The sequence below is a fragment of the Drosophila melanogaster genome, chromosome 2R (genome assembly GCF_000001215.4).
Source record: "Drosophila melanogaster chromosome 2R".
In the NCBI taxonomy this organism is placed as follows: Eukaryota; Metazoa; Arthropoda; class Insecta; order Diptera; family Drosophilidae; genus Drosophila; species Drosophila melanogaster.
In genome coordinates this window covers 24,742,787-24,768,277 of record NT_033778.4, presented here as the reverse complement: position 1 = coordinate 24,768,277, position 25,491 = coordinate 24,742,787, and the positions used below count along the sequence as shown (strand labels likewise).

The 25,491-nt window shown below is 48.7% G+C and overlaps 6 protein-coding genes across 12 annotated transcripts, besides 1 other annotated feature; 2 read left to right on the top strand and 4 right to left on the bottom strand.

Annotated features, from left to right (window-relative positions):
• The first annotated feature begins 105 nt into the window (after positions 1-105).
• On the top strand, positions 106-1,560 carry GstE12 (Glutathione S transferase E12). 4 transcript variants are annotated; one of them, NM_138120.3, is made up of 3 exons: positions 106-180; positions 701-803; positions 861-1,560. In NM_138120.3, exons 2-3 carry the CDS (start codon positions 709-711, stop codon positions 1,435-1,437), a joined length of 672 nt encoding a protein of 223 aa, NP_611964.1. In that variant the 5' UTR covers positions 106-180; positions 701-708; the 3' UTR covers positions 1,438-1,560. The 4 variants fall into 4 exon arrangements, with proteins under 4 accessions (NP_611964.1, NP_001246500.1, NP_001246501.1 ...); NM_001259571.2 differs by having other exon boundaries at positions 106-324; NM_001259572.2 differs by having other exon boundaries at positions 106-639; positions 861-1,534.
• Positions 1,528-5,111, bottom strand: CG3894 (uncharacterized protein). Its single transcript, NM_138119.7, is given in 4 exon segments — positions 1,528-2,128; positions 2,195-2,500; positions 2,554-2,689; positions 4,613-5,111. Coding segments are annotated over 4 exon segments (969 nt in total). The 5' UTR covers positions 5,024-5,111; the 3' UTR covers positions 1,528-2,012.
• Positions 2,695-4,612: a mobile genetic element.
• A 72-nt stretch (positions 5,112-5,183) lies between the features above and the next one.
• On the top strand, positions 5,184-5,712 carry CG12848 (uncharacterized protein). 2 transcript variants are annotated; one of them, NM_144050.3, is made up of 2 exons: positions 5,184-5,245; positions 5,306-5,712. In NM_144050.3, exon 2 carries the CDS (start codon positions 5,306-5,308, stop codon positions 5,666-5,668), a length of 363 nt encoding a protein of 120 aa, NP_652307.1. In that variant the 5' UTR covers positions 5,184-5,245; the 3' UTR covers positions 5,669-5,712. The 2 variants fall into 2 exon arrangements, with proteins under 2 accessions (NP_652307.1, NP_001261171.1); NM_001274242.2 differs by having other exon boundaries at positions 5,297-5,712.
• Positions 5,673-7,614, bottom strand: CG3880 (uncharacterized protein). The gene is made up of 3 exons (NM_138118.4): positions 7,432-7,614; positions 6,133-6,996; positions 5,673-6,076 (listed from the first exon to the last, which is right to left on the bottom strand). The coding sequence occupies exons 2-3, from the start codon at positions 6,988-6,990 to the stop codon at positions 5,732-5,734; spliced, it is 1,203 nt and encodes a 400-aa protein (NP_611962.2). The 5' UTR covers positions 6,991-6,996; positions 7,432-7,614; the 3' UTR covers positions 5,673-5,731.
• A 197-nt stretch (positions 7,615-7,811) lies between these two features.
• Positions 7,812-10,900, bottom strand: spz6 (spatzle 6). Its single transcript, NM_138117.3, has 4 exons — positions 10,763-10,900; positions 9,482-9,780; positions 9,095-9,421; positions 7,812-8,694 (listed from the first exon to the last, which is right to left on the bottom strand). Exons 1-4 carry the CDS (start codon positions 10,781-10,783, stop codon positions 8,064-8,066), a joined length of 1,278 nt encoding a protein of 425 aa, NP_611961.1. The 5' UTR covers positions 10,784-10,900; the 3' UTR covers positions 7,812-8,063.
• A 401-nt stretch (positions 10,901-11,301) lies between these two features.
• Usp15-31 (Ubiquitin specific protease 15/31) lies at positions 11,302-24,529 on the bottom strand. 3 transcript variants are annotated; one of them, NM_138115.3, is made up of 7 exons: positions 23,439-24,529; positions 16,895-16,978; positions 15,368-15,607; positions 15,043-15,312; positions 13,153-14,965; positions 12,305-13,092; positions 11,302-12,240 (listed from the first exon to the last, which is right to left on the bottom strand). In NM_138115.3, the coding sequence occupies exons 1-7, from the start codon at positions 24,009-24,011 to the stop codon at positions 12,190-12,192; spliced, it is 3,819 nt and encodes a 1,272-aa protein (NP_611959.2). In that variant the 5' UTR covers positions 24,012-24,529; the 3' UTR covers positions 11,302-12,189. The 3 variants fall into 3 exon arrangements, with proteins under 3 accessions (NP_611959.2, NP_001286855.1, NP_001286856.1); NM_001299926.1 differs by lacking the exon at positions 16,895-16,978; NM_001299927.1 differs by lacking the exon at positions 16,895-16,978 and having other exon boundaries at positions 11,893-12,240.
• Positions 24,530-25,491: the final 962 nt, after the last annotated feature.

Sequence of the window (25,491 nt, the reverse complement as noted above, 5' to 3'; positions counted from 1 at the left end):
CAGAGAGCGAGGCTCCACTCTCGCCCACACCAACACCACTGATGGTGGGTTCTCAGCAGAGCCGCCGGCAGAGCTAGTGGGCCGCTATGAATTTCATGTTCGCGATTCAGATCGCGTTTGCACTCCGGAGAAGACGTTCGTGCGGCAGTTCTGTATTTACTTTTGTGGTCACAGAGAAATGTGAGTTGCGAGTGGAGTGCGCTTGTGTGTGTGCGTCAGCCCCCCATAAAAACAAACACACACACAGGCTGCATAGGCATTATAAAAACAATTTGCCGGCGATTGCAGGCGCACACACTCAAACCGGGGGCGCCTTCTGCATGTGTATGTGCCGCTAATTACATTTATTTTGTAAACTTAATTTCCAAGCCGCCAAAAGGGGGTTGAAGTGGGGGCGGGGCGCAAGCGATATATGTAGTTTCAGTATCTTTCCTACGCCGTGTGGTCGCCATGTTAACTGCTCTGATAAGTCGCCAGAGATGGGGGCTAGAGATCCGGGGTTATCTGATATTGCTGTGGGTGCGACACGGATTCGTTGCTGATACACGAGGGTACTGAAATGGTAGTGGTGTGAGTGCGGTTTTCAGTAATCTGGAATGCTATCGCTGCTAGACCAGCCGTCCGCATCGCGAGGGTGGGGTAAAGCTATCTATAGATAGACAGTCGTTACTCTAGGTATAAATATTGGAATATTCCCCAGATTCAACCATGTCAAAGCCAGCTCTGTATTATGCCACCCTAAGTCCCCCATCGCGCGCCGTCCTCCTCACGGCTAAGGCGATCGGACTCGACCTTGAACTACGGTAGGTTCCCACACCGTGCCACTTAACTCAATTAACAGAGTTTTCGCCCGAATGCAGGCCAATTAACCTGCTGAAGGGAGAGCATCTGACTCCGGAATTCCTCAAGCTGAACCCCCAGCACACCATCCCGACCCTGATCGACGGCGAGGCCACTATCATTGACTCGCACGCCATCTGCGCCTACCTGGTGGAGAAGTATGGCCAGAAGGAGCAGCAGCTCTATCCGAAGGAATTGGTGCAGCGCGCCAACGTGGATGCTCGGCTCCATCTGGACTCCGGCCACCTCTTCGCGCGCCTGCGCTTCCTTTACGAGCCCATCCTGTATTATGGATCGACGGACTGCTCCATCGACAAGATCGCATACATCCAGAAGTGCTGGGAGATCCTAGAGGGATTCCTCAAGGATCAGCCGTATTTGTGTGGTTCTGATCTAACCATCGCAGACTTTTGCGCCGTGGCCACCGTAACCTCGGTGAACGACACCGCTCCCATCGATGAATTTAAGTTTCCCAAGATGCACGCCTGGCTGAAGCGTCTGGCAGAGCTACCCTACTACCAGGAGGTAAACGGCGACGGCGCTGACGAGCTTAAGAGCATCTTCAAGGCCAAGCTGGCAGAAAACCGTGGCAAGTAGGCGGCGGCTCTATTATGTTTTGTTTTATATCCACACATTCTATATGCATATCCACTTTTGAATAAACGGATTAGATCAAAGTAAGATTTTAGCAGTTACAGCGACTTTGATCGATCCTTTATTAAGTGGACTTAACTTACATATAGCAACAATACGCTTAGGCGGTAATGGAAACGGGCATCGCCTTGGGGACCGAAACGCTAAAAGTCGGGGCGCCCAGGAGACCTCCGCTGGTGTTGGTGATCCACACATACACAAACGATGGCGAGGATTATGATCTACAACATAGGTCGTCCAGGTAAAGAGTGTATTGGTAACTAGAACCAAAGTATAAAATATATCTACAGAAATTACAAATATAAGCGCCCTCTAGCGGAGATCGGCCAGATCCGTAGATCTGTTAGGGTCCGGAGTCGGGCGTCAATGAAAGGGCCCTTCACTAGCGCTGCAGGCGTATACAATATATATATGGGTAAACAGACTATCACGACCCAAGCTCATGCACACTTCCCCAAACACGCATTTCTCATTCACACTCACTGGGCCCTATTTCATAGAGCTCATGGTCCAGAGCCCTAGTCGCGGCGCAGCAGAAATCGCTTGATGCTCTCCGGTAGTGGCAGCTCGCTGATCGCGTCCTCCGCAAAGCTCTCCAGGATAACGTTGCGACAAGCGCTCTGCAGGGACAAAACTGCAGAAAGGGGGGATGGATTAAATAAAAAGAAGTCCATCTCACATCCCGATCTATTTCACTTACTGCCCTCTAGCTGGATAATTCGAATCTGTTTGGTGGTGCCATACACATCGATCACTACGAACAGAGGCGCTCTGTTGAGCGGAATGTCTCGGGAAACGGGGCCACGATCCACCCCGTTGATGATAAAGTGCAGCTCGCCCTTCGAGTCGCTTTGCACAGTGGGCACGTATATAATGCCGATGCGGGAGCCCTTGTCCGTGAGCAGGATGTCTGAGTCATTGCCGTTGCCCATCGCCGGACGTAGAAGTCTCTTTGGTAGAAGGCCGCGGGGCGTTCTCACGTGCGTAGCGTCGCCAAGAAGGTTTCCTGCCAAAGACTGGCTATAGACAGGGGCGCATGGTATTAAAGACTGTACATACTGTGGGGCGCGTCGTCCGTCTCAGGCTCGATGATGTCGTTTGCATCCTGGCGCTGGTTCATTTCGAACTTGGAGATTGGGTAGATCCAGCTGTTGCCTAGGTTCGCGAGGTCGGGAAGTGCGAAATGGGGTAATCCCTCGCTTTTTTTTTTTTTTTTTTTGTGTAGCCTTTTATTTATTATTTAAAATCTGTCCTAGTGGACAATAATTAAATTTTTTGGAGGGAAACATTAACTTAAGGGGAGTACATCGAGTGTACTTGGGTAGGGGTTAAGTATGATTAAGTATGTTGAGTAAGGTCAAGCGGGTGCGTTCTCTGCAGGCGTCTTAGGGATTGGCTGTGGTCTAGAAGGTTGACGGCCAGGTGGTTGTGGTGGTTCTCCAGTCTGCTAGCATATCTCACGCTGTGTCTGTAGATTTCGTTGTCTACCCATGGAATCCCGAGCTCCTCGTGGATGGCGGAATTTTCGTGGTAGGGATGGGCGTTGGAGACTATTCTCAAACATCTGTTTTGAAATCGCTGGATCTTCCTTCTATGTGATGTGCAAGCAGTGCCCCACAGCTGAATTCCGTACGTCCAGATTGGCTTGAGAATAGTCTTGTAGACGAGAATCTTTAGTTTCTCTCGCAGCTTTGACTTTTTACCCATGAGCCAGTGGAGTTGCTTTAGGCGTATGTTGGCCTGGATACGCTTACTGTTGATGTGGGGGCCCCAAGTCAGCCTTCTGTCTAGGGTCAGCCCTAAATATTTGGGGGTGCTGGAGGTAGGGATTGTGTCGCCGTCGAGTGAGACCGGGGGGCATTCTCCTCTGCGCAGAGAGAAGGTGGTGTGGGAGGATTTATCAGCGTTGATCATGATGTTCCAGCGTTTCAGCCATGGATCCAGTGCATCCAGTTGCCTCTGGATGATGGCTGATGCTAATTGAGGGTTTGTTGCGGTGGCAAGGAACGCCGTGTCATCTGCATAGGTGGCTGCTGTGAGGTAACGGGAGGGTATGATAGGGAGGTCTGCTGTAAACAGGGTGTAGAGGATGGGACCAAGGACGCTGCCTTGAGGTACTCCGGCTCGTATAGGCCTTGTCGTGCTTGTTGAGGAACCGCATCGCACTTGGAACTCTCTTCCTTCAGTATACGATTTGAGTAGGGCATAGTGGGAACTGGGAAGGTGGGACTTGAGTTTGTAGAGGAGTCCAGGATGCCACACTCTGTCGAACGCCTGCTTGACATCCAGGAATACGGCCGAACAGTATCGTTTATTCTCGAATGCATCTAGGATGCGTGCTACGAGCCGGTGACATTGCTCTGGTGTTCCGTGGGATCGCCTGAAGCCAAACTGGTGATCAGGGATCAGTCCAGCCTCGTCCAGTACTGGCATGACTCTGCGCAGAAATACTCTTTCGAGTATTTTGGAGAGGATTGTCAGCAGACTAATCGGTCTATATGAGGCAAGATTGGCTTCAGGTTTTCCAGGTTTGAGGGTGAGAATGACTTCTGCACGTTTCCATGATCTCGGGAAGTACCCTAGTGAGAAGCATCTGTTGTATATGTTGGCCAACAACTGGGAACAGGGCGGTGGCAGCATTTTAAGGGATGTGGCGTCGATGCGATCCAGTCCTGGGGATTTGCTAGCCTTTAGGGAGGCGATCTCTTGCGCAACCTCTTCTGGGGTGACGGGCTCTATGGGCAGGCTAGGAGGACATGGACTCTCTAGGAACCTGGTGGTTGCAGCACGCTCTTCGCCAGTGCATCTGTCAAATGGTGTGAATGCATTCTGGAGGTGATCTGCAAACGCTTCAGCTCTTTCGGCTTCAGAGCGGCACCAAGAGCCGTCCGCTTTTCGCACCGGCGACGCCTTCTTTGCAGGCCTCCTGATATGACGCGTGACTTGCCACAGATTATGTTGCGGGTCACCAGGTTCCAGCTCCTCAAGGAATCTGTCGAAGGAGTCTTGCCGTAGGGTACACAGCTTGTCCTTGAGTTCCTTGATGGCTCTGTTGAGTGCTGCCTTGTCCCTTGGGTTGCGCGAGAAAAACCAGATTCTCCTGAGGCGCCTTTTTTCCCTCGCTGCTGGTGCGAATCACATTGGGCGCTAGTTCGGTGAGACCAAGACGCATATGGCCCGACCAGCCGCGCTCTATCTTTTCGATCTCCACCAAGAAGATGTCCCCAGGGGCCAGCGGACGCTCCGAGAATGTCAGGGCGTCGGCAAAACTAGCTCTCCGGTAGGCCACTGTGGCGTCGTCGCCCAACTGGATATTGGACCCGTGGTATGGATGAAAGCGACTCAGCTGCCGCTTGCGACTGCTCAGGGTGGGGGCGCACTCCAACGAACCAATGGGCGATTCCCGGCCTCGGTCCTGCTCCTGGTCTGGGTCTGGATCTTCCTGCTCGGCGGCCGCGTAGGCTGCACGCGAAGGCGCGCAAAGGGCGGCTGGTGCTGCCGCCTCGTCGAGCTGCTCGGCGGCTTCCATGTGCGCGTGGTCTTCGGTGATCCTTGAAGAATCTCCTGGCGTGCCCGCAGGTTGATTATTTACCTTTTGTTCCACGGAGACTCTAAGTGTGACCGTATGCTTATGTTAAACGAAATACCAGGGCTGCAGACGTACTGGCAATCACCACCAAAAGCAGGAACCAGTTCGTGACGTAATCTGAAGCAGCTGTTCAGTTGTCCAGGAGTCGGTGGAAATTACGAGGTGGGTAAAATCGTATTTTTTGACTGAAATGACCGGACTCACAGAGCCAAGGGGTTTCAGATGCGCGTACCCGGAGCCCTGTTTGCCGCGCGCGGCCGAGCGCCTCAAAGCGAGAAGGACGTGCCCTTCCAGGAGATTCTGCCTCTGCGGCTGAAGAACACCGTGAGCGGGAAGGCGGACTCCGGATCCGATGTGGCCTGTCTCCAGGAGATGGGCGTGCTGTTCGCCTGCTTGAAAGACAACGAATTCGTGGAGAAGTACTGCCACAAGGAGATCAGCCAGTTCCAGAACTGCTACAAGTGCTACATGGACCGTAAGTTTGAGGCGAAGAAGACCGTGAACCAGGGAATCGTCCAACCGGGCAGCAACCTGAACTACAAGCAACTTAACAAGTACATGCGCCGCTACCCCAATCCCGTATAGCTTTACATAGTTCAAGTTGTTTAATAATACACTATTTACAATGTACGCAGCAGCATTGATTCGTCAGTAGACCACGTCGGCGTCTCCCAGCCCGGCCGAGGATTGGCTGACCGGCGAGGGCTGGCTGAGCACGAAGTTGGGCATGGCACGCAGGAACTGCGGATGGGAATGAGAGTGCTGCGCCTCGTACAAGTCTGACAGAAGCGGCGGCTTCTCGCGAACCCGACTGAGCAGATCGGACATCTGCCTCGGTTTTGGGACGGTGGGTGTCGGCACAGCCAAATTAATGTGCAGTGGGTAGCCGCCGTGCTCCCAGGTGTCGGCCAGAATCTGGAGGCTGCGATTGGCCTCAAAAACGCGGGCGCGTTGAAAGTTTAGCCTTTCTTGCTGCAGTTCAGACCACTGATCCTGTGCGAAAATCAGGAAAGGGGTAACTATTAATTACAAGCTAGAGGACTACTTACAAATCGGGTTCCTAAACGGCCGAAATACTTTATCTGCTCCTGTACATTGAGCACCTGCATCATATACCAATCGCGTGCCTTCTCCACGCCATCGAGTCCGAAAAGAAGCAGTTCCCGCTGCTCCTCCAATTGCTTCAGTCTTTTTAGCATGTTGTAATCGATGCCGTGTTGCAGAGTGTGCCTCCGCGACTCTCTGCGCTTGCTGCTGGTCTTCTTGGGCACAGCCGGAAGGGCCAGGCTCCAGTCGGTGGCCGAAGCAGAGGTGGAGGAAGAGCCACCGTCAGCCGATCCACGGTGTTCGAATTGTTCCCGCGACTGCGTCGTTTTTGACTTTCCTGCGTCCGCCATCAGGTTCAGTTGCCAGTTTTGGAGGGCATGGCGAATGTCGTCTTTACCCAGAGCAGGGGACTTGGGTACCTGTCGTGGAGGTTTTGGCGGCGGAGCAGGAGAATGGAACTCCATCTCCGGAGCAAGAGTTCCGTGGGAACGAGGCCGCAACTTCAGGTCTTCCACAGCGTTTTGCTGATTGCGGAGCAGGCACAGCTTGAGGCCGGCGCAGAACCGCTCGAAGGAGAGAAGTCCGCTACTGGGAGTGACCCGACGGAGTGAGTCCACAACTCCGCGTGGCAGTCCCTTGGAGCCATCATCCTGCCAGCCCTTCTCGATGTCCGTGAAGCGCACGTATCCGGTCTGCTTGTCATCTAAGATGTCGAAGAGCTTTTTCATGGACAGGACGAACTGCTTAGGCAGCGTATCCAGTTCCCAAAATTGCGACTGCCCCTGTGGATGGCTGCCTCCCACATCGCCTATGCTTAGGTTCAGCAGACTGGTACTGGTATTCTTGTTCTGGCGGAGCATCTTCGTCTGCGGATGGCGCAAAATGGAAAGTGGGATGAGATTATGAATCGTATAGTCCCACGCTTGGCACCAATGCATAACTTATATTAATAGGAGCTCATTTGCATGGGTAACTCCAAATGGAATGTGTGTGAATCTGGCACGCTGCCTTAGGACTGAATCTCTGAGCTAAGATATTTCCCACTTATTTACAAGCAGTTTTAACAAATTTATTTTTATAAAATCGTCTAGTCGCCACACAAAATTACTTGATTTCAAACTCTACAATTTTATTTAAATGGGCTCAACTGAGACGTGCAAATGAATGATTTTGTTAGTTTCTTGCCTTCAAGTACCAAGTTTACTCAATGTTATTATCGCAGCTGCATCTGTACCTTAGTCCACTTTGGTTGCTTATTTTGTTTATAAACAAAGAGACGGCCCTCCATTTGGCTGACTTACCCAAGCTATGCGGAAAATTGGCTCCTGAAATCCGAGTCCGCGGCTCGTCTGGCAGCCTTTTGAGGCCGTTCGTCAAGGCTTCTGCGCAAACTCTGCAACTATTCTGTGTATGTAATGCAGCTCGGTCGCTTGGATCCCCGGCCAAAACACCCAAAGCCAACCAACTGGTTATATTGACTGCACACTAGATCAGCGGCCGAGGTTTTGGGCCCGAGTCTCGCACGCATGCGCAACTTGCGCGACTGGTTTCTGTGGGTTTTCGGTGGATCTTCCAACACAAGCGCAGCTGAGAGAGTTCCAGGAGGCTAACACACACAGGCTAGGCCAATACCACATCGCAGTCTCAGCAAAGTGCCGAATAGAGAGGCTCTCTTATGATTAGGTAGAAACGTATTTATTAGTAGAAATGCACTGCTCTTGGCTTAATCAGTCGAAAGAGGGAGCTAACCGCCTAGGTTAAGATTGTATCTGGTAGATGCACGAACTGCAAACTCTGCGTGATCCGTATAGGGCTGTGGGGCACCCGGGTGGATTACTAGAATGAGCCTTTCACCTCAAAGTTGTGTTCCTCTAAAGGCTAGAACTTAGTCTTATTCTAAGGATTTCCTTCGAAAATCCTGTCCAGGAAGTGTTCACAACTCGGCCACCGACTTCCGGCGCACGTACTTGGCGAAGTAGTCCGGGCGCCAGCACTTGCAAGAGCCGGGGATGAGGAACCAGTCGTAGTAGAGACGCACCTGGAAGCAGCCCAGTTCATCGTGTCCATCGCAGTGGGCGTCCACCTGCGCCGCGGGGCCGGCTGCTCCAGACGAGGTTCCGTCGGAGGCGGTAGCCACGCCTGCCCTCTTCTGCAGGTACTGCTGGTAGGCCTGGAAATCCTGCACAGAAGGGGCCTGAGTGGTGGTCGAGCTGGTGGGCACTGTGTCCTCCGCATTGGGGTAGAAGATCTCCGCCACCAACAGGCTTACCCAGCGTGGTGACGACAAGCAACCGCCGTCCAGGTAGTGACAGCGTGCCTGAATGCAACGCGTCACCTCCACCGTCTGGGTGAAGTAGCCCTCATAGGGAATCTGGACCACATAACGCCAGGCGCCTTGGTAGTTCTTAGCGAAGACGGGAGTAGCGTACTCTACCTTGGCGGGACAGGGAGTGGGAGGACCCTCGTACCGGATGGGACCCACCTCCTCGCGCCTTTCCGCAGTGGGCGTGGCAGGGGCTGCTCCTCCGGTGTCTCCCTGAATTGCCCTGTATAAGGTGCAAAATCTGTGGGTGGAGTTAAAAGTTTAAAAATCTTTTATTAATTGACCTGCACGCAGTTGTGTCGTCAAAATGCTAAGCAGTTGAATACCCCATGATGTACTCCTCTCTTAACCTATTCTACAATATCTATGGATGTCGATTAAAGTGTTGAGCTTCTTTAGTTGTATGGCTTTACATTATGATGTGGAAAGTGAAATGACAAGCTCATTTGGGTTCTTTGCCTTGATAATTCTTCGAATCTATAATTTTATAAAGATGACTCATAATTTTTAAGTGGTGACCTCTTTAGCTTTATATGCGCGCCTTTCCCGTGCTTTAAGAAATACGATATATTTATCTTTCATTTATGTAGCAGTTAAGATTGGAATAACTCTACTCCCCCGTTTCCATGCTAAAAACTTACACTCCACCGCCATCGCAGAATTTCCTTGGCTTCCTCTCCTCGGCGGCCCTTCTCTGCTGGTTATTCCGATCCCTTTGCTTGTGTTGCTCCTCCTCGTCCAGGGCGGGATCGAAGTAGCTGTACTCGTTGGACTCCACGCCCTCCGGCAGGCTGCGGCGGACGCGAGTGGAACCTCCTGCGGGATAGGGCCTGTCGATGTTGTTGCTGTCCAGCTGTTCCACGGGTTCATCTCGAATGATCTGGGTGACCTTGGGTAGGGTATCGTCGGCCTTTAGAACGGGCAAAGTTTTCGAAAGGAACTTCAGCGTTTGGTTGCGAATAAGTTCGCTGTGGAGGAGGTGTACATTAGAGATGTCTGAAATTTGTTACGCAAATATTTTCACCTACAAGGGATAGGGCTCCCCGAGTACATTTTGTCCCAGCGGATTCTTGGGTATCTGACCCTTGTTTAGATCTCCGCAAATGTTGTGAACGGACACGGCAGACTTCTTGCCGGCGGCCACGTCCTTGCACTCCGCATTTACAAAGGTGTAAGGTGGCGGCCTGACCTTGGGAGGCACCGCATTCGGGGACTCGACGAAGGCGTAATAACCCTCCGGAGGCTGCTCCTCACCGTAGTCAGATGGCGACTGCTGCTGCGGCTGGGAGAAACCCAATTGGGCCAGCAGCAGAAAGCTGAGAATTTTCTACAAAACAAAAGATAGTCACAGTGGAGGTACAATCAGTGGCCGTAGCCGTCTGGAGTCGAGTTAATTGCCCAGAAGAGTCGGTGAATGGCCCAATATTGTCCGGAAAAAGAATCGAGATCTTTTACCCGGCCATACATACACTTTTCGATGTTTTGTTGTTTGGCGAAAGCGCGAAAGTTTCTGTTTCTGTTTTTGTGAAGATAAACAAACCGAGGCAGCAACTGCGATCGAGACGCCACTTCAGCATCTCTCCGCTGTGCTCACTTGACCATTAATTGTTCGAGGGAACTTTCCCTGAAGTTCTGGGCAGTGGCATCTCAATGAAACCAAAAGTTCCACGGACAGACCCGAGTAATCCAGGTCAAGTGGTACAGATCGGTGGGCGGCTGCAGTGCCAAGAAGCTGTGGAATTTCTCTCTTTGTGACACGGTTCACAGCGTAATTTGAATGCGGCGTCGGGGAATCCAAAATCGGGTCAGCCGCTAAGCTCGTTCTTTTGTTTTTTCCCTTCTAATGAGGCAGAAACTTGTTTGCCCTGCGAGAGAGCTCCCAAATGGAAAGAGCACAATTTGCATAGGTAAATATTGGTAGCTCAATTGCAGAATGAAGACCTAACCGCCTTTCGGGGCCAAGACAGGCTGATTTGATCTGGTCAGGAAAGAACTTGTTGGCGCTCTGTTCCCAATATGCGTGCCACACGCCTAACGGGAAAGTTGCTCGGCACCCGGCCAAAAGCCAGTAGTTAGAAGACCGAACTAGAAGAAGGGGCAGAACGGATCGGAACGTACGCTGCTCTTTGGTTAGCTTAATTCATTAGCATGCTCCAGAATCGGGCGGTTCCCAGGGACTGAGTAACAGTAAACGTAAGCGGTTAGCTCGCCAATGTTAACGCATTGCAAAACAAAAGACTTGGGCAACGAACTTGACCAGCGAGCCATAGAAAAAGTGTGCAGTTAGCACACCCGTAATGATGACATACCAGCACTAGACGATAATCCATCTCCGCTCGTTTGCTTCTTGTAGAAGGTTCTTGGACTTGGCCTTCGTCAGGCTTGGCTTAATCCGCAGTGGTGGGAAGCAGAACCAGACGCGTCAAGTGCACCAACTGAACTGAGTTGTCGACCAAGTCGCTGCAGACGTTGAACCTCTGGCTGCTTGTAAGCCCGGTAAACTAGCCAGAGCATGAGAAAGTGGAAAGAAAGAAAGCTTTACTTTGAATTATGCATATTTTGAGAGAGCCAAGTATGAAAACCAAAACAGAAGCATACTTTCCGGCTCAATACAATGTAAAAATGTTGTCGAGTTCTATCCGTTCCATCAATGACGAAAATCTGGCTAATACGTCAGTTATGAATAAGAAAATGGCCAATATTGCGATCCAGGATTACAAGAATTCGGAACATGTCAGGATTCAACAATATTTGAGAACTGATGCTTATGCAACAATAAAGAGACCTTCCTAACCCCAGCCAAGTGTTTTTTTTTTAATTTTTATTAGTTCACTTCCAAATCATACTTCATATTCAACAACTTCACGTTTATTTATGAATACAATGAACATTTTACACCGTAATAAAGTTCTTTCTCTCCAGAAAACAATGTGGTAGAGTCCTCAAACATTTTTTATCAATATAATGTTTTGGTGTAATGCTTTCGTCTACATATAGAATACATTATTTTTAAAGAAATATATATGTTTGTATATAGATCCGCATTATAAACGATTCACAAAACGTAGCCCGACAACGAATCGAAAGAATCATATGCAGTTGTGCCAGAATTTTTTGGTTGTGGAAAAGTTACAATCAGATAGATTAATGTACAATTCAAAGTAATCGTAATTAAAGAGAATACGTGTCCTTACATTTATAACTATGCTCATAGATTTTAGTCCGAAACTTGGTTTCATGTAAAAAAAGCTTAACTTAGGCATGCCAAGCACTTCATCATAAAAATCGTTAGGGAATTATACAAGAAGATTTATAGTTTGAACGAAAAACTCAATCAAATAAAATTGTACTTCATTGTTTGGCTAAATAAATATCGGTAGTCGTTAGGTTATAAAAATCTTCGTCAATTCGGTGAAATATAAAGAAAACTAATCCTCGTCATTGGCTTTGAATAAATAGTCTAATGCTTATACAATATATTTAAGTTTTATCAAACTTTCAAACGTTATGCAGTATTGCAAGTATCGTATATATGAGTACGTATCTTAAATTAAACAAAGTTGTATAACATCTTCATCCCGAGCTTATCGCTCGGGAGCTCCGGTTAAGAAATATCATATAAAGTAAACCTTAGGCTTATGGCTATAGTGCGTTTTGTATATTCTTGTTTCGGCTTCGCTTTCATTTTCGGGTTTCTTTACCAAAGTATACATCCATATGGATTATAATATCGCATCTAATTCTTGGGCGAAACAGTGATGAGTTTGTGTGGCGTTACGGGCGATATCTGTAACAGGACGTATAAATTTAGTAAGAATGCCTCCAGGTATTCTACAACTATCTCGACATACCCAAAGGGACCTGCCCATGTATGAATCATCGTCATCTTCGATCAGTCCGGCTGTATGATGGTGACTCTGTTGGTCGATAAACAGCAGCGTGTCCTTGCTGCATGTATTTGCTGATTTGCGTAGCAAGGATGATAGTGTCTCCGTGTAATTTGAACTTGTGGAAAACGAATGACGAAGGCTCAGACTGGCCGCCGCCTGCTGCTGTTGATGTTGCGTAGCATTCTCTACAGCTGACACGCTGCTCCTAGATCCGTGCCATTGATGGTTGTGCAGCACATGCCGGGATAGTTGCAAGCTGGACGAGAGCTGTGACGTATTTCCATTTCCATTGAAAAGAGCTGGAGCGGCGCTCATGTGGCCGTTGAACTTGCTCTGCAGAGTAGATGCAGCTGTGACTGAAGTACTCAATGATCGCGGCGAGGAGCGGGACGATAGCGAGCTTTCCGAGGAGGAAGAGCTGGACGAAGAGCTCACGTGGCCATTGGTCTTGGACTCGGCGGTTAGTTCGCTCACATCTGGGGCTTCGGAGAGTTCGTCTTCCTTCTTAACGCATTCCTCCTTCTTCTCCTGTCTAGCTTCGGAACCGTCTTCATCCATGGCAAATATAGGCGTGGCTTCCTCTACCTCCACCTTTTTGGGTTCATCCTTAGCCGCTAGATTTACCTCCGCCTTGATGGTCTCTCCTAAACTGGTGTCTACATCTGCATCCGCGAATGCCAGTTCCTCAATTTGTAAATCATGTGGAACAGTTGTCTGTTCTTGATCAGCGTCTGGGCCGTCTGCAGTACCTGAAATAGTGTATAATTTAAGATTAATGTATATCTTCATATATCTTAGGTAAAATTTACCTTTCGCCTTATCCTGGCAAACTATGTCCACCGGCTTGGACTGAGCCTTCTCCGTTACTTCTACTGCCGCAGGAGATTCTGTGTTTTCCTCCAACTTAACCGGCTCCCTCTCCTTTCCTGACGTCGATGATGCGGACGATGATGAGGCTGGCGCAATTCGCGATACCCAGTGATCTCCGGAGTTCGAACTGGAACCGGAACACTCGCCTGCATCTACACTGCGTCGCTGGTAGAAGAGCATGTATGCCTCATTATTGATTATGTCCTGCTCAATGTCGTCCTCAGGCACCTTGCTCACTCGCTGGTCGTCGAACTTATACCACTGACGGTCGTAAGGATTCTTGCAGGCAGCTGTATAATGCCCTGTTTCCAATGTATCTCCCTGATGGTAGCACACTGCGTAAAGGTCGTACCGCGTATCCTTTGCGTCACAGCGCGAGTTAAGTGTGGAGGACCGCGAGTCGACGGAACGAGCTTTCTTCCAGGGATTCGAGCCCAGCCCGAGTCCAAGTCCAATGCCCGTTCCCATACCCAGCGAGCTGCTGGCGCTTTCATGCACGCCACGTGCCAAGTGCGGTGACATGTCGAAGGCGGTCAGCGGAAACTTGACCATTGTTGTCAGCTTAGCCGCTTGCGGACCTTTAGATTGATGTTGCCGGAAGCGCTTGAAATGCACTACTAGGATGTCGGGCAGCGACCACAGACCCAGCGTCTTCACAACTGGAAGGTATTGCTGGCAGTGTGGACAGCGCCAGGCATCCTCGGCACTCAGAGTCTCTGCCTTGGTATAGTGCTCCAGGCACTGCTCCAAAGTCAGCGCAGCGGTGTCGCTCGGCTTGCTGGCACTTAGACGAGCAACGCTCTCGTGCTCCACGACGGCTTCTTCCGTGTCCTGCTGTTTACTGATAAAGTGTGCCTCGGGTGAACTCCACTCCAAAAGGAGCTTTATATGCTGGGGTCCTGCCTCGGAGGAAAGCACGGAAAGCGCCATGTCGATCATTTCGGTAAGCAACGGGTGCTCCACTTGCTCCAAATAGGTATCAGGGTCTGCGGATGGGTCTTGCAGCCGAATACGGAACATCTCGGCCAGTGGGGTGGCATAGGAGAACACCTCTGGCTTGAGCAGCGGCGCCATTTCGCGGAGCATTCGTTTCTGCAGATCCTGGTATGAGCAGTCACGAGGTGCCTTCATGCTGAAGGGGGCTCCAAAGCGGGTTATATCCGCGCCATCCTTCGCTCGGTATACGTTGGCCACTAGGAGCAACAGGTCCGCCTGCGATTGAGCTGCAGCAGGAGATGGAGTCACTGCTGTTGGAGCAGACTTATCCCCCGTCTCTGAAGGAGTAGCAGCCTTGGCAACAGGAGTTGCCGCCGGCACCTCGATGCAGTAAATTGTTTCAATGCTAGATAGCGTCTCTACGGGTTGCGTGTCGTAAAAAACGCGGGTGAATCCTTCGGCGTTTAAGTCCACCAGGACCATTCGCGATCCCTCGATACCCGTGTCCGCCTGAAGCTGCTCTCGAAGCGCTACTATTGGCGATCCGGCTGGAACTCGCAGGCCCATCCGCACCTGACGTGGGAGCCGCGTCATGTAGACTACAGTGACAAATATCGTCTGCTGCGTGAGCTGCGGCAGCTGCACGGAGATGCAGTGAAAGGGGTCGAATGTGTTTGACTGCTTTTCGCAGCGCGGGCAGGTAAGCGATGAGCGAAACTGGGCCTGGAACACGGCCTGGACGAAGCTGTTGTTGCACCGGATGTGATTGGCCAGCGTCTCGGCGGCGATCACCTCGTCCGAACGGCCGTACGAGTTCTGCGAGAAATTATGAAAAAGAAAAATGAGTTGCTCTATCCGAAAAAGCGTATGCCGCCAACTTGAATTTCGCATACCTTGAGGCTCTTGTAGCGCCGCTTGCTGGCTGTGTTGAGGTCCTCGTGCACCTTGTCAAGCAACCAAAAAAGAAACTCCTGGGCATCGTGTTGCGTCGAGCTGCGGAACTGCGTTCCGTACCGATCTACCACTGCCTTAAAGCTGGTGCTGTGATCACTCTCGTTCTTGCAAGTCCACAGCGCCTTCAGCACGTTGGCCAGCTGCTCGGTGAGCTCTCCCTTAGTGCCGAACTTTCGCGAGTTAATCTTGTTGCGTCGCTTGAGGTCAGCCTGTAAAGAAAGGTTGAGGATTGGATGGAGATATTTGGCAAATAAATATATTTACCTTGTACTGATCTAAAACAAAGTACTCGGCCAGTATGTCTGTGTGACTGAGGCATTGCAGCACCGCGTTCATAAAGCAAGTGTTCCCGTGGTTCTTCAATCCCATTACACCTGGAGTCTGATCCGCCGGCCACTGATAGCCTCCGATGGGGGGCACTCTCTCCCCGCCGCCTGGTCCTCCTGCTCCTCCTCCGCCGCCCGACGAAGAGCCCGAAACCGATGGCTGACCATGTTTGTTCGCCTAGAGAGGAAAAAGGGGACAGTTTTGTTAGTCGCTGGGGAGTATCAATTGGCGAGCGGTGAAGAATCCCGTTTCCAGATTGCACTGGAGTGCAGTGGAGTAAACTGAGGCTTTTGGCGTTCGCTGATTGGATTTCAATTTCGTTCCCAATTAAAAATTGTTTAGAGCTGCGAGCAGCCATCAATTTGCGATAAATGAAGATATATTTAGAAAACAAGGCAAAAAAGAAAGGCCTGTCGGCCCAAACGAATAGGTAAACACTCTTCTATTAGTTTACACAAGCTATGAGTAGACAATTTCGGTAATCAGATATGTTAAAGCTTCCGCGAACTAGCTTTACTGTCATGCAAATATTTAATGAACCAATTAGAAGTGCATATTTAAGGAGGGCGTGTGATTGGGCTCAATGGTGTGGAAAATTTCGGTGCTAATCAAAAAAGAAATCGAAATTGCTTCACTACGATGAGGAGGTGTGTCTGGTGTGTAGATCTCTAGAGCTGGAAATTTTTTCGTATTACATAAATCGAACGAGCATCTCTTGAAAACTGATAAAGATGAGCGTCAGTCTTTCAATAAATGATCTCTAGCATTTTCCTTTTCCTCTGTGCACCGGGAGCAAAACCTCTCAAAGGCGCCGAATTTCACGATTTGCGATATTACAAACCAGCCATGGAATCGCAACGAAAAAGAAAAACGATGAAATTATATGCGGCTGGGATTGAGTCTGTTTCAATGTGGAACTTTCGACGTGGCCGAGTGCCTTTAACGGCTTTGATTGCGATTAGCAATGAAACTTGGTGGATTATGAAATTGGCAGCCGCACGGGGAACGCAGTGTGCAGTTGGAGGTCACTTGGCTGCTGGAGGTCAATGCTAAATAGCTTTCCCGATTCCTCTATTTCCCAGCGAAATGCAAGACTCGGTGACGAAAGCAGACAGACGGACACAAGATGAGTAAGATGGTAACGTCATCGTTCGATGCCAAAAGAAATATACCCGAAAATATCAAACAAAAGCCAGCGAATAATGGATTCAATAGAGTCAACAAAAAGTGGGCAAAAAAGCGACCAAAATAAGCGCAAATCGAACACAAAAAAACCCGTTTCGGAAAGCGAAAACCCACGCAAACCTAGGAGGCAAAGAAATAGGCGGCCAGTGGTAAATTGGCCAATAGGAAATAAATCTCTGTGTGGGATGGGCATTGATGTAGGGATGGTGATCATGACATTACCAGCGGGCTGTGCCATGCTCTGGACTGCAGCCCACTGATTAGGTATTAGCTTGGTACCTCTTTTCTGCGCCAGCATCCGGTGTAGAATGGCACAATTTCAATGAAGGCGATGCGATTCGCAGGCGAGTGCTTCTCCTCCGACTGAAGACGCGGCATTTCCGGGGGAGAAATGAGGAGATAGGTTAGCTTGGTCGACAGTTAGCATATATATATATATATATATATATATATTCCCTCGCATCACGCTGCCGGAAAGTTCCCCAGTTCCTAAGTTCCCAAGTTTCCGAGTTCTCAAGACATTAGCCCGGATTTCGTTGTCTCATTCGATTAAGCTTAGCGACACCACTGGGCCCCCATCGTTGGCTTTGAATAATTGTTGCTTTTGTTAGCAATTTGACATTGAACTGACGTTGACTGCATCGAACAAATGCCATTTGTATTGTGATCTGTGGGGAAACTGAGCGGGCTGTTGAATGGCGGCCAAGTGGCTGCTCGAGTGCTTGCCGGACAAAAGAAAGATGCCCTGCAAAGGGCACGAACCGGGCCAAATTTAAGTGCCAGTCCTCCCAGTGCTTGGAGCTTAAAGACTAAGACCCTGGAGCACCAGGTTTTTAGCCTGGAATCCCCGGACACTAAGCGGATTTTCTTAATAATTAGAGGCGTGGCGCTAAGCTGAAAGGGTTCCGAGTTTGACCAGCTCAGTTCATTAGACAGAACCGAATTTAAATGGCCGGCAGTGATGTAAACTGAGCTTAAAGCGGAGGTCTATGATGCCTCGGTAGATGAATGAATAAATTGAGTGGAATTTCTACCCCAAACGAGTGTCCAGAACTTGTCTGTACGTATATCTTCCCGTTCCCATTTCATATGTGAGTCTGCTGACCTAATCGAGGTGGTCATTTCTCACACAGCTGGAGACAAAGCAGCAGACTTTGAGATGTTGCGCATACGCCGCATACGCCCGGCTGCCATTTGTACTTTTCTGGCTGGTTAATTGAGCCAGAAACGCGGAGGCATAGAATGAAAGTAGCCACTGGCCACTTGTCTCAATTTGCGCCGGCAATTTTATCATCATCGTCATTATTATTTATAAATTTAAGCAAATTTCGTTCGTTTTGCTTGTCCGCGGACGAGTCGAGCAGTCAAGTGGCCCCAAATGTTTTTCTTTATATATCAAGTGTCCTCCTCAGTCCATCATCCCATGGCTTTGTTTACATTCGCGCATTTCGCTTAACTTGATGTATCGAATTATTAGGCCTTCGTCTCGAGTTCATTTAGCTTTTTCCTCGTTTTTCACTTATTCCAGCCAGAAAAAATTCCATTCCGCCGGAGCAAATGTGTGCTCATGCGGCCAGAGCTCTTCTGATAAGACGGTAGGGGGCCGATGGGGAGCATTGCGGAGCGGCAGTGCGCCAGATAACTTAAAAATATTGCACTGCACTCGAGTATTTGCTTGCCCTTACGTAAGCCACAACATGCCGCTCCAGATGCAGATATATGTATTGTAGTATCTGTTGTGCAGTTACGTTTGCGTTTTTATTAAATAATTGTAAATAATTGAAGATAATTGCCGTTGATGTGGCTGCCACGAGGTTGTTATTACCTACGAGATCTTGGCCACAGCATGAATGAAATTGGTTTTCGGGCTGGGCACCAGAGAGAGAGAGAGTAGAATGGAATCTCGGTAGGATCGAGAGCGCTCGTAGATCCGAGACCGAACCGAGTTCTCCTACCGGTTGGACGGCATTTTATTAATGGAACGCTCGAGCAGACTATTATTAGAGCCCACTTGCCCCCATATATCTCTGCGGCTTATCGCCACCCATTCGTCAAGCGCCTAATCGTGAAATCGGCAAATCGTATTCGATACTCGGCCGTTCCGAGCTTTAGCTCTGATCTAAGCGATGGCTTCGACCCGCAAACGATCACGTGACACCTGAGAATGTACTACTAATGGATAACGTCACCATTATCATTGATTCCGGCACGTCGGCGGCGGTGAGGGTAAATCATTTCGCCGACTGAGATTTGGGAACTGCCCGATAAGGTAGCGTTTGTCAAACACTCTGCTACGCCTTTATGGTTCTATTTTCTCGCCAAACGTAATCCTCAGAGTAGTCTCGCCTTTTCCATTTGACAGTAAACTAATTAGATCCGCCGCTATATATATTTAATTATGTAAGTGGGGGTACTGGCACGCCCATTTTGGAAGAGGCGCGATTACGTGGAGGAGAACGCGCGGCTCTGTCAAGGTTGCGCCTACAAAGGGGCTCTAATCAGGCCACCTTGCGAACACGGCGCTTATCAGAGCCGAGTGCTCATATCTACATATACACCGCGCGGCATGGGCATAAGTACTTTCTGGTTCGTGGGGGTCTAGATTTTTGAACTAACTCTACTTGATAATAGCAGAACTTGTTCGATGATCCACTTGATCAATACTACATAAGCGACATTACTTAACGATGCCAATGGAGGCCAATGATTAAGCTAAAGAACTAACTGAGCTAAAAACTGATCCACTGATTCAAGGGTCACTGGCTCACTGTCTGCCTTTACACTTATGATCGGCACTGTTTGCTGTGACTGCCCCTTCGACTTCTGTCAACTTCAACTGATATCTGCCGTTCATGGACCAACAACGCATATTTTGTGGCTTTTTCGGGCAAGGGCAAATCGCTTGACAGCAGACGAGCAGACCAGCGATAAATTTGCACTTTTCACTCGGACCTGCTGTCACATACGTTTAGCACATAATGGAATACTACGGCGGCGAGGCCCCAGTGGAGCGGACAACTTGATGATGGTTTTTGGGGTGTTTGTGGGTCTTTATAGCCATATATCATTGTGGACCCACCGGAGCAGTGCGCAATTAACTACGAATGACGTGGATAATTTCTAGCTACCGTCTGGGAACCAAGCAAACATGGAAGAGTAACTGCTATTTAGAACACATACTTCTATAATACCTCGCCATGGAGCGGACTACTACAATACTTTACCCCCGAAACCGAAATTATTTCTAAAATGATTGTTTATGAAAATAAACGTGCCGGGCCATGGAAGTACGAAAATAACTGCAAAGGCTAAAAATTCCGAAAACATTTTTTCAATTAGTTTGATCTCAATTGATTTTACCTTGAAAGCGAATTCAGCCAGAACGGCAGAGTGAAAGAGAAGGAGAAATGGGGCCGAGCGGTACGGAGAACGTGCGGAGCAACCCCAGCGACAGCGACAACAACTGCAGCACCAGGAATCGCACTGCGAGCACAAACAACAAACCATAGACTATAGACAATAATTCGCACAGTTGTACAACAGCAAAAGTTACGTGTGAGCCAGCGGGCGGAAATACGGAATACGGAATACAAAGACTATGAGTGCGCGAAAGGCCTCCCAGCCCCGAACCCCCCACCCCGCAGGGGATGTACCCTGCTCATGCTCTTGAAATATCATAGAAAATCAGCAAACAGAGTGGGGAAAGGAAGGGAAGTCGGTTGCACTGGCGTTACGTACTAATCTTGCCATCAACAAGTGCACCAACAACAACAACATCCATCAGCATGAGACGCGCTTTTGGGTGGCCAGAGCCGAAGCATACGGAAATATACAAAACTGTTGCGGACACTGAACGAAAAAAGTAGCCATATTCATATAGTTAGTTGAGCACTTCATGATTTCCATCGTACGCTATTGGTTGATTCATTAAACAAAGACTGGCATTTCAAATACTGAATACATCGCAAGTAAGTTGCAACCTCTGATATTTTCGCGTGTATTTGCTTGCATGTGCGCCATCTACCTCACGTGTTGTTCTTGGCGCTTTTGCACTTGTTGTTGCCTAGATCGTCACACAGTGTCACTTTTGACTTTTACACCACCCCTCCTGCCAAAGCACCCCCCTCCACCACCCTATCGCACGATGCCCAGTGGCATTTGCAATTTTTGGCATGCAATCTTTAATAAGCCATATTATTGCTGCCGTTTCCCAGTTTTCCCAGTTCTCGCTGTACGATTTTTTTTTGCTTTTCTCTTCGCATTTCGCTTTTCCGCCATTTGCGCCGCTTTTGTTGTTTCTCTGCAGCTATTCAAACTCAGCTTCTGAATAAAATCAATGCAAAGTGCGCGAAACGAGATGCCAAGTGCCAGCGGCATGAATCATAAATCAAAGTAGTTGTTTACAATGAGGTAAGCGCACAACAGCAACAGCAACAACAACTCAACAATGGTCAATTGCCACATAATGTCATTAAGAAAAGACTCACAGCAAAGGCAGTAGTACTAAGTACTTGTTGCTCACTCAGTTAACCGAATATCTTGCCTTTTACATACGTGTTTTTTTTCGCTTGTTGGTGAAAGGTGGCAAAAGACAAAAGGTAAGCAAGACAACTACAACTGCACCACCTTGTGCCATGTCTGCAAAGCAATAATGGCTTAGTAAAAGCTTGCAGCAGGCAAATCGCTCGAGTTTCCCATTGCAATCTTCCGCTGGCTGTGGATTCGCAAGGGGCTTTCGTGGCAGAAACTACAGATACTGTAGTTTTCATTGAGCTCTACGTGCTCCATCCCGCACAGCGAACACCCACACTGATCACTGATCATTCATTGCCGACTCGTTTTGAATGAAATTAAGTCTGTTTTCGTATGCGGTTATCGTTCTGGAATTCCGAGCTCTAAAAAGGTCAGCTGCACTACGGCCATAAGGTCTGCCCTCAACAATTAATTAAACTTGTACAGTCACAGTAAAGCCTCTGGCAACGGATCGTTCCATTCAAATCAATCAAAAACATACACAGATTTCAGCTTTCTATAATCGGATTACGACTTGAAGTTGAATGTTGAGTGAGCTTGGAAATATTTGTTTATTCGACATAATAAGTCGATATACTTGAGCATTATATTACTCGGCTAAAGTGTCAGGAGCCAGAAAACACGAGACGCTAAGTTGCACTGTTTACAAATTGATACGCACACACTGGGGCGCACAATGTGAGTATTATTAGATCAAATTCAATTCCAGCAGCCTCTAGTTGCAGCGTTATCGCTTTCTGGAGGGGATCGGGCCACTGGCGTGTGTCATTGCGCCCTGCACTTGTCTTCGGCTCTTCACTTGTCGCTTTCCACACTTTGTGGAGCTGTCTTCTCCGACAGAAGCGTGGCACACATAGGATGGTAGTCGTGCTCCCTCGCCGGAGTTCCCGATCCCCGGTTCACCACCCGGTCCGTCATTAAGTGGTGTCTCGCTCCAGCAGCTCACGACCTGAAAAACTCTTGTTTTTCGGACTGTGTGTAAGTGTGTGTGTGTGTTTGCTTGTTTGTTTATTATAGCCCGAACGGAGCAACAAATGTTGGCAACATTTACACAAAATTGTTTGAACAATTGCTGTCTGCGAAACAAAAGGCGCCCACCTACACCTAGTTACAGACCCCCGGAACCCCGCTGCAGCCACTCGAAGGCACAACAAAAATTATGATAATAATGAGACAGCAATTGTTTAAAAATAAAATTAATTTCCATGCGCCGTCCTCGCGTATGGTAATCGTAAATTGCCGCTGAAGAGCGTAGAACATTGGAGATACACTTCAAAAAAGCGGAATCCGATGTATTTATAGTTGTGTAAACAAAGGCTTTTTATCCGCCGAACGGAATGTGTGAACAAAGACTGGAGCTACCATATAGATTAACATACCGAAACTCCCTGGAGGAGGAGCAGCGAGCCAAAGTCCCAATAAGCCGCATTTTGGACTGATATACACAACACGGCTCGACTTCCTTATCATTGGTCACGCAAATTGTGACTCAGCACGGGTAGCAAAACAAAAAGCTGGGCAAACGAAGCGATACGAAACAGAAACGTTGCAAGGGGCGATTCGTGCCCATTCTTGACCCGGTGGGAGGCGACTCTTTGCGGCACAAAAGACCTAGAACCAGCACCAGAATACCAGAATACCAGAACGGTGCCAAATCAGAGCCACTCGCATCCAGATGCAGATGAAGATGCTATGCGTCCGCCGTAGACAAAGAGCAGCGGGAGCAAAACAAAGCAGCCGATAACGCACTAAGCGAAGATGCCTTTTATGAAAGTACGGCTGGACTCCTGATAAGGGGCATTGTGGCACTACTAAGTGCGGAATGAGGGGGTGGGGAAGGGGGGTTTTTTAGAAACTAGAAGATGCGCTCTAAGCAGCGCGCAAACAAAGCGAAGAAGGAAAGGTATACTAGGGGGAACTACATACATATATGAGTTTCGTTTATGCGCCCTCATTAATCGCAGCTAAACAGTTCGTATTAGATATTTTCATTTGAATGTAATTAACTAAGTAATGCCTTAGTTAAAGGAAGTAACCATCCAGAGAGGTAAATAGCCAGATAGAAAAAACTGCAGTGATTAGCCCACTGTTCCTTAGTTACCCTAGATTTATAAATTATTGTGCCGTATAAATAAGAAAACCGTTCAATTACTCACAATAAGAGACCAAGGGCACCATGATATGTTTTGATGAGTAATAGTAATAGAATGTATCTATTATGTATCGTAAGATACATTGTGAAACATTTGCTATTTGATATATATAGCTTTCCACACTTTTCCGCGCTTACCACGACATTAACCGTTGAGCTCAGGTGCTGGGCGATCCGGTTGAGAAACTTCCTGAAGGACGAACGGCGCAGAGCACGTGTCCGCTTGCTGTTGATGTTGCTACTGCTACTGTTGTTGTTGTTTCCATTGCTGGCGGTGGTTGTGTTGTTGTTGGTGGACGAAATGAATGGGGCCTCGTAGCTGCTGAGCGACACAATGCTCCCGCTCCTGCCACGCCCACCTCCCACGCAGGACGAGATCGCCGTGTGGCTGCCACGCCGCTCCCTGGCCCCGTTATTCTTGCCGCTTTCGTTATCGTTTTCCGCTCCCGCGGACGACGTAACGGCCACTGCCGTTTTGAACTTACGCGTCCAGCGGAAGGGATTGCGTGGCATGGAGAAGGTGCGGCGAATCTTTTTGGCGGCATTCGTCGTGCTCGTGTCTGCCGCTGTGGTTGTTGTTTTTGTAGCTGGCAGCGTAGTAGTAACTCCTGCTGCTACTATTGCTCCTGTTGTTGCTGTTGCTGTTGTTGTTAAGTGGGTGGTGGCGGCGTCGCCCTCGCTTTGCTCTCTTCGCTCCTTTGTTGTACCCATGCTGTTCTTGCTCTCGCTGTCTCGCTCTCTCGCGCACACTAAACACTCTCAGATTTCGGTCACATATAAATTGGTATTAACGTATGAATTGCACGGACGCGGGACGTACTGTACTACTTAACTAATGGCTAAAACTATCGCGAGTGGAAATTGACCTTTTAGCAGAGATTTCGCGGCCTCGTTATTGCACTTTTCCGATTTTCGCCTCACGGTTTCTCGTTTTTGTGTCTGCCCCCACCCCTCTTTTCGAGCACCGCTGGCTCTTCTTCTTGCTCGCTGACCCACTCCGCGACTCTTTTCCACCTCTCACATGCAAATACTTTCACTTTTTCGGGCGGCGTCGGATTTGCAGCGAAAAAAATTGGCTGGTCGATGGTCGCGCGATCGAACCGTTTTCTATCTTGGGGCCGCGAGTCCGCTAGTATTATTAACAAACAAGAGTGTGATTGTTTCTGGCTGTTCAAAAATACCTTCGATGTGTCGAGTGTGACTGTTTCCCGTTTTGCTGGTTATACACAAATCGCTATCGATGTTTTCTGTTAGTGTGAACATTTTTTCTTGGTAGCGGTTTGGCAATGGTTGGCAACGCGACAAGTGCTCGTTTTCAAAAACGGTTTTTATAAATTACGTATCGTAATTACATTAATGCAATTTTTTAAGCGAATTAAGAGTGCTTTCAAATGTATGCTTAGAGGTGTGCTAAATTGTAAGTTATTCTCAAGCACTTGATAGTGACTTATATAGGTCTTGCTCTTATATTATACCCGATTACTTATCGATAAGTGATAGCACGTTTACATAAAATACCGGCGGAAATCGATAGGTAGATTATGTGCGGTCATTTCAAATAATGTACTCCATATTCGAACACATTTTAGATGTCTTATTTTGATTTGCTAATCAACTATTTTGGAAAACCTAATTTATGCCAGCAATGCTGATAAATTACTTTAGTACGCGTGCTATTTAAGGTGGAATTATGCCGCCGGGCTCAAAGGAACGCCACTCTGTGAATTTCGGCGTTGGCAAATGATATTCAAACACCAGTGATACTCTAGATTTACGACGGTGACAAAGCCATCGCCGCCGGCGACAAGGACGAATGTGGACGGACGGTTCAGTTTCACTTTCATCACTTCAAACCCGATTAAGCACCTCATTTTATGTGTTATTTATCTACTGATTGGATGGCGATGTGTGGCGGAGAAGCCGTTGCCCTCCAGCCTGGGCGGCTGGTCTATTGCCTTTGTTATTTTCCACTCGCGGGGTTCGCCGTTCTTGCGTACTCGCCCTTCCAAATACAAGACGACAAAAATACGCGTATAAATGCCACATAAAACAATACAAAGAATAATAGGCCACCATTTTTCACCACCCCGCCCACGCCGACGAGCCACGCCCACTTCTGCGAGTCTGTCAGACAGCCACTCAGTCGGCGACACCTGTCAGGACCCCAGTTCCTCCCACTTTCTGGCAGTTT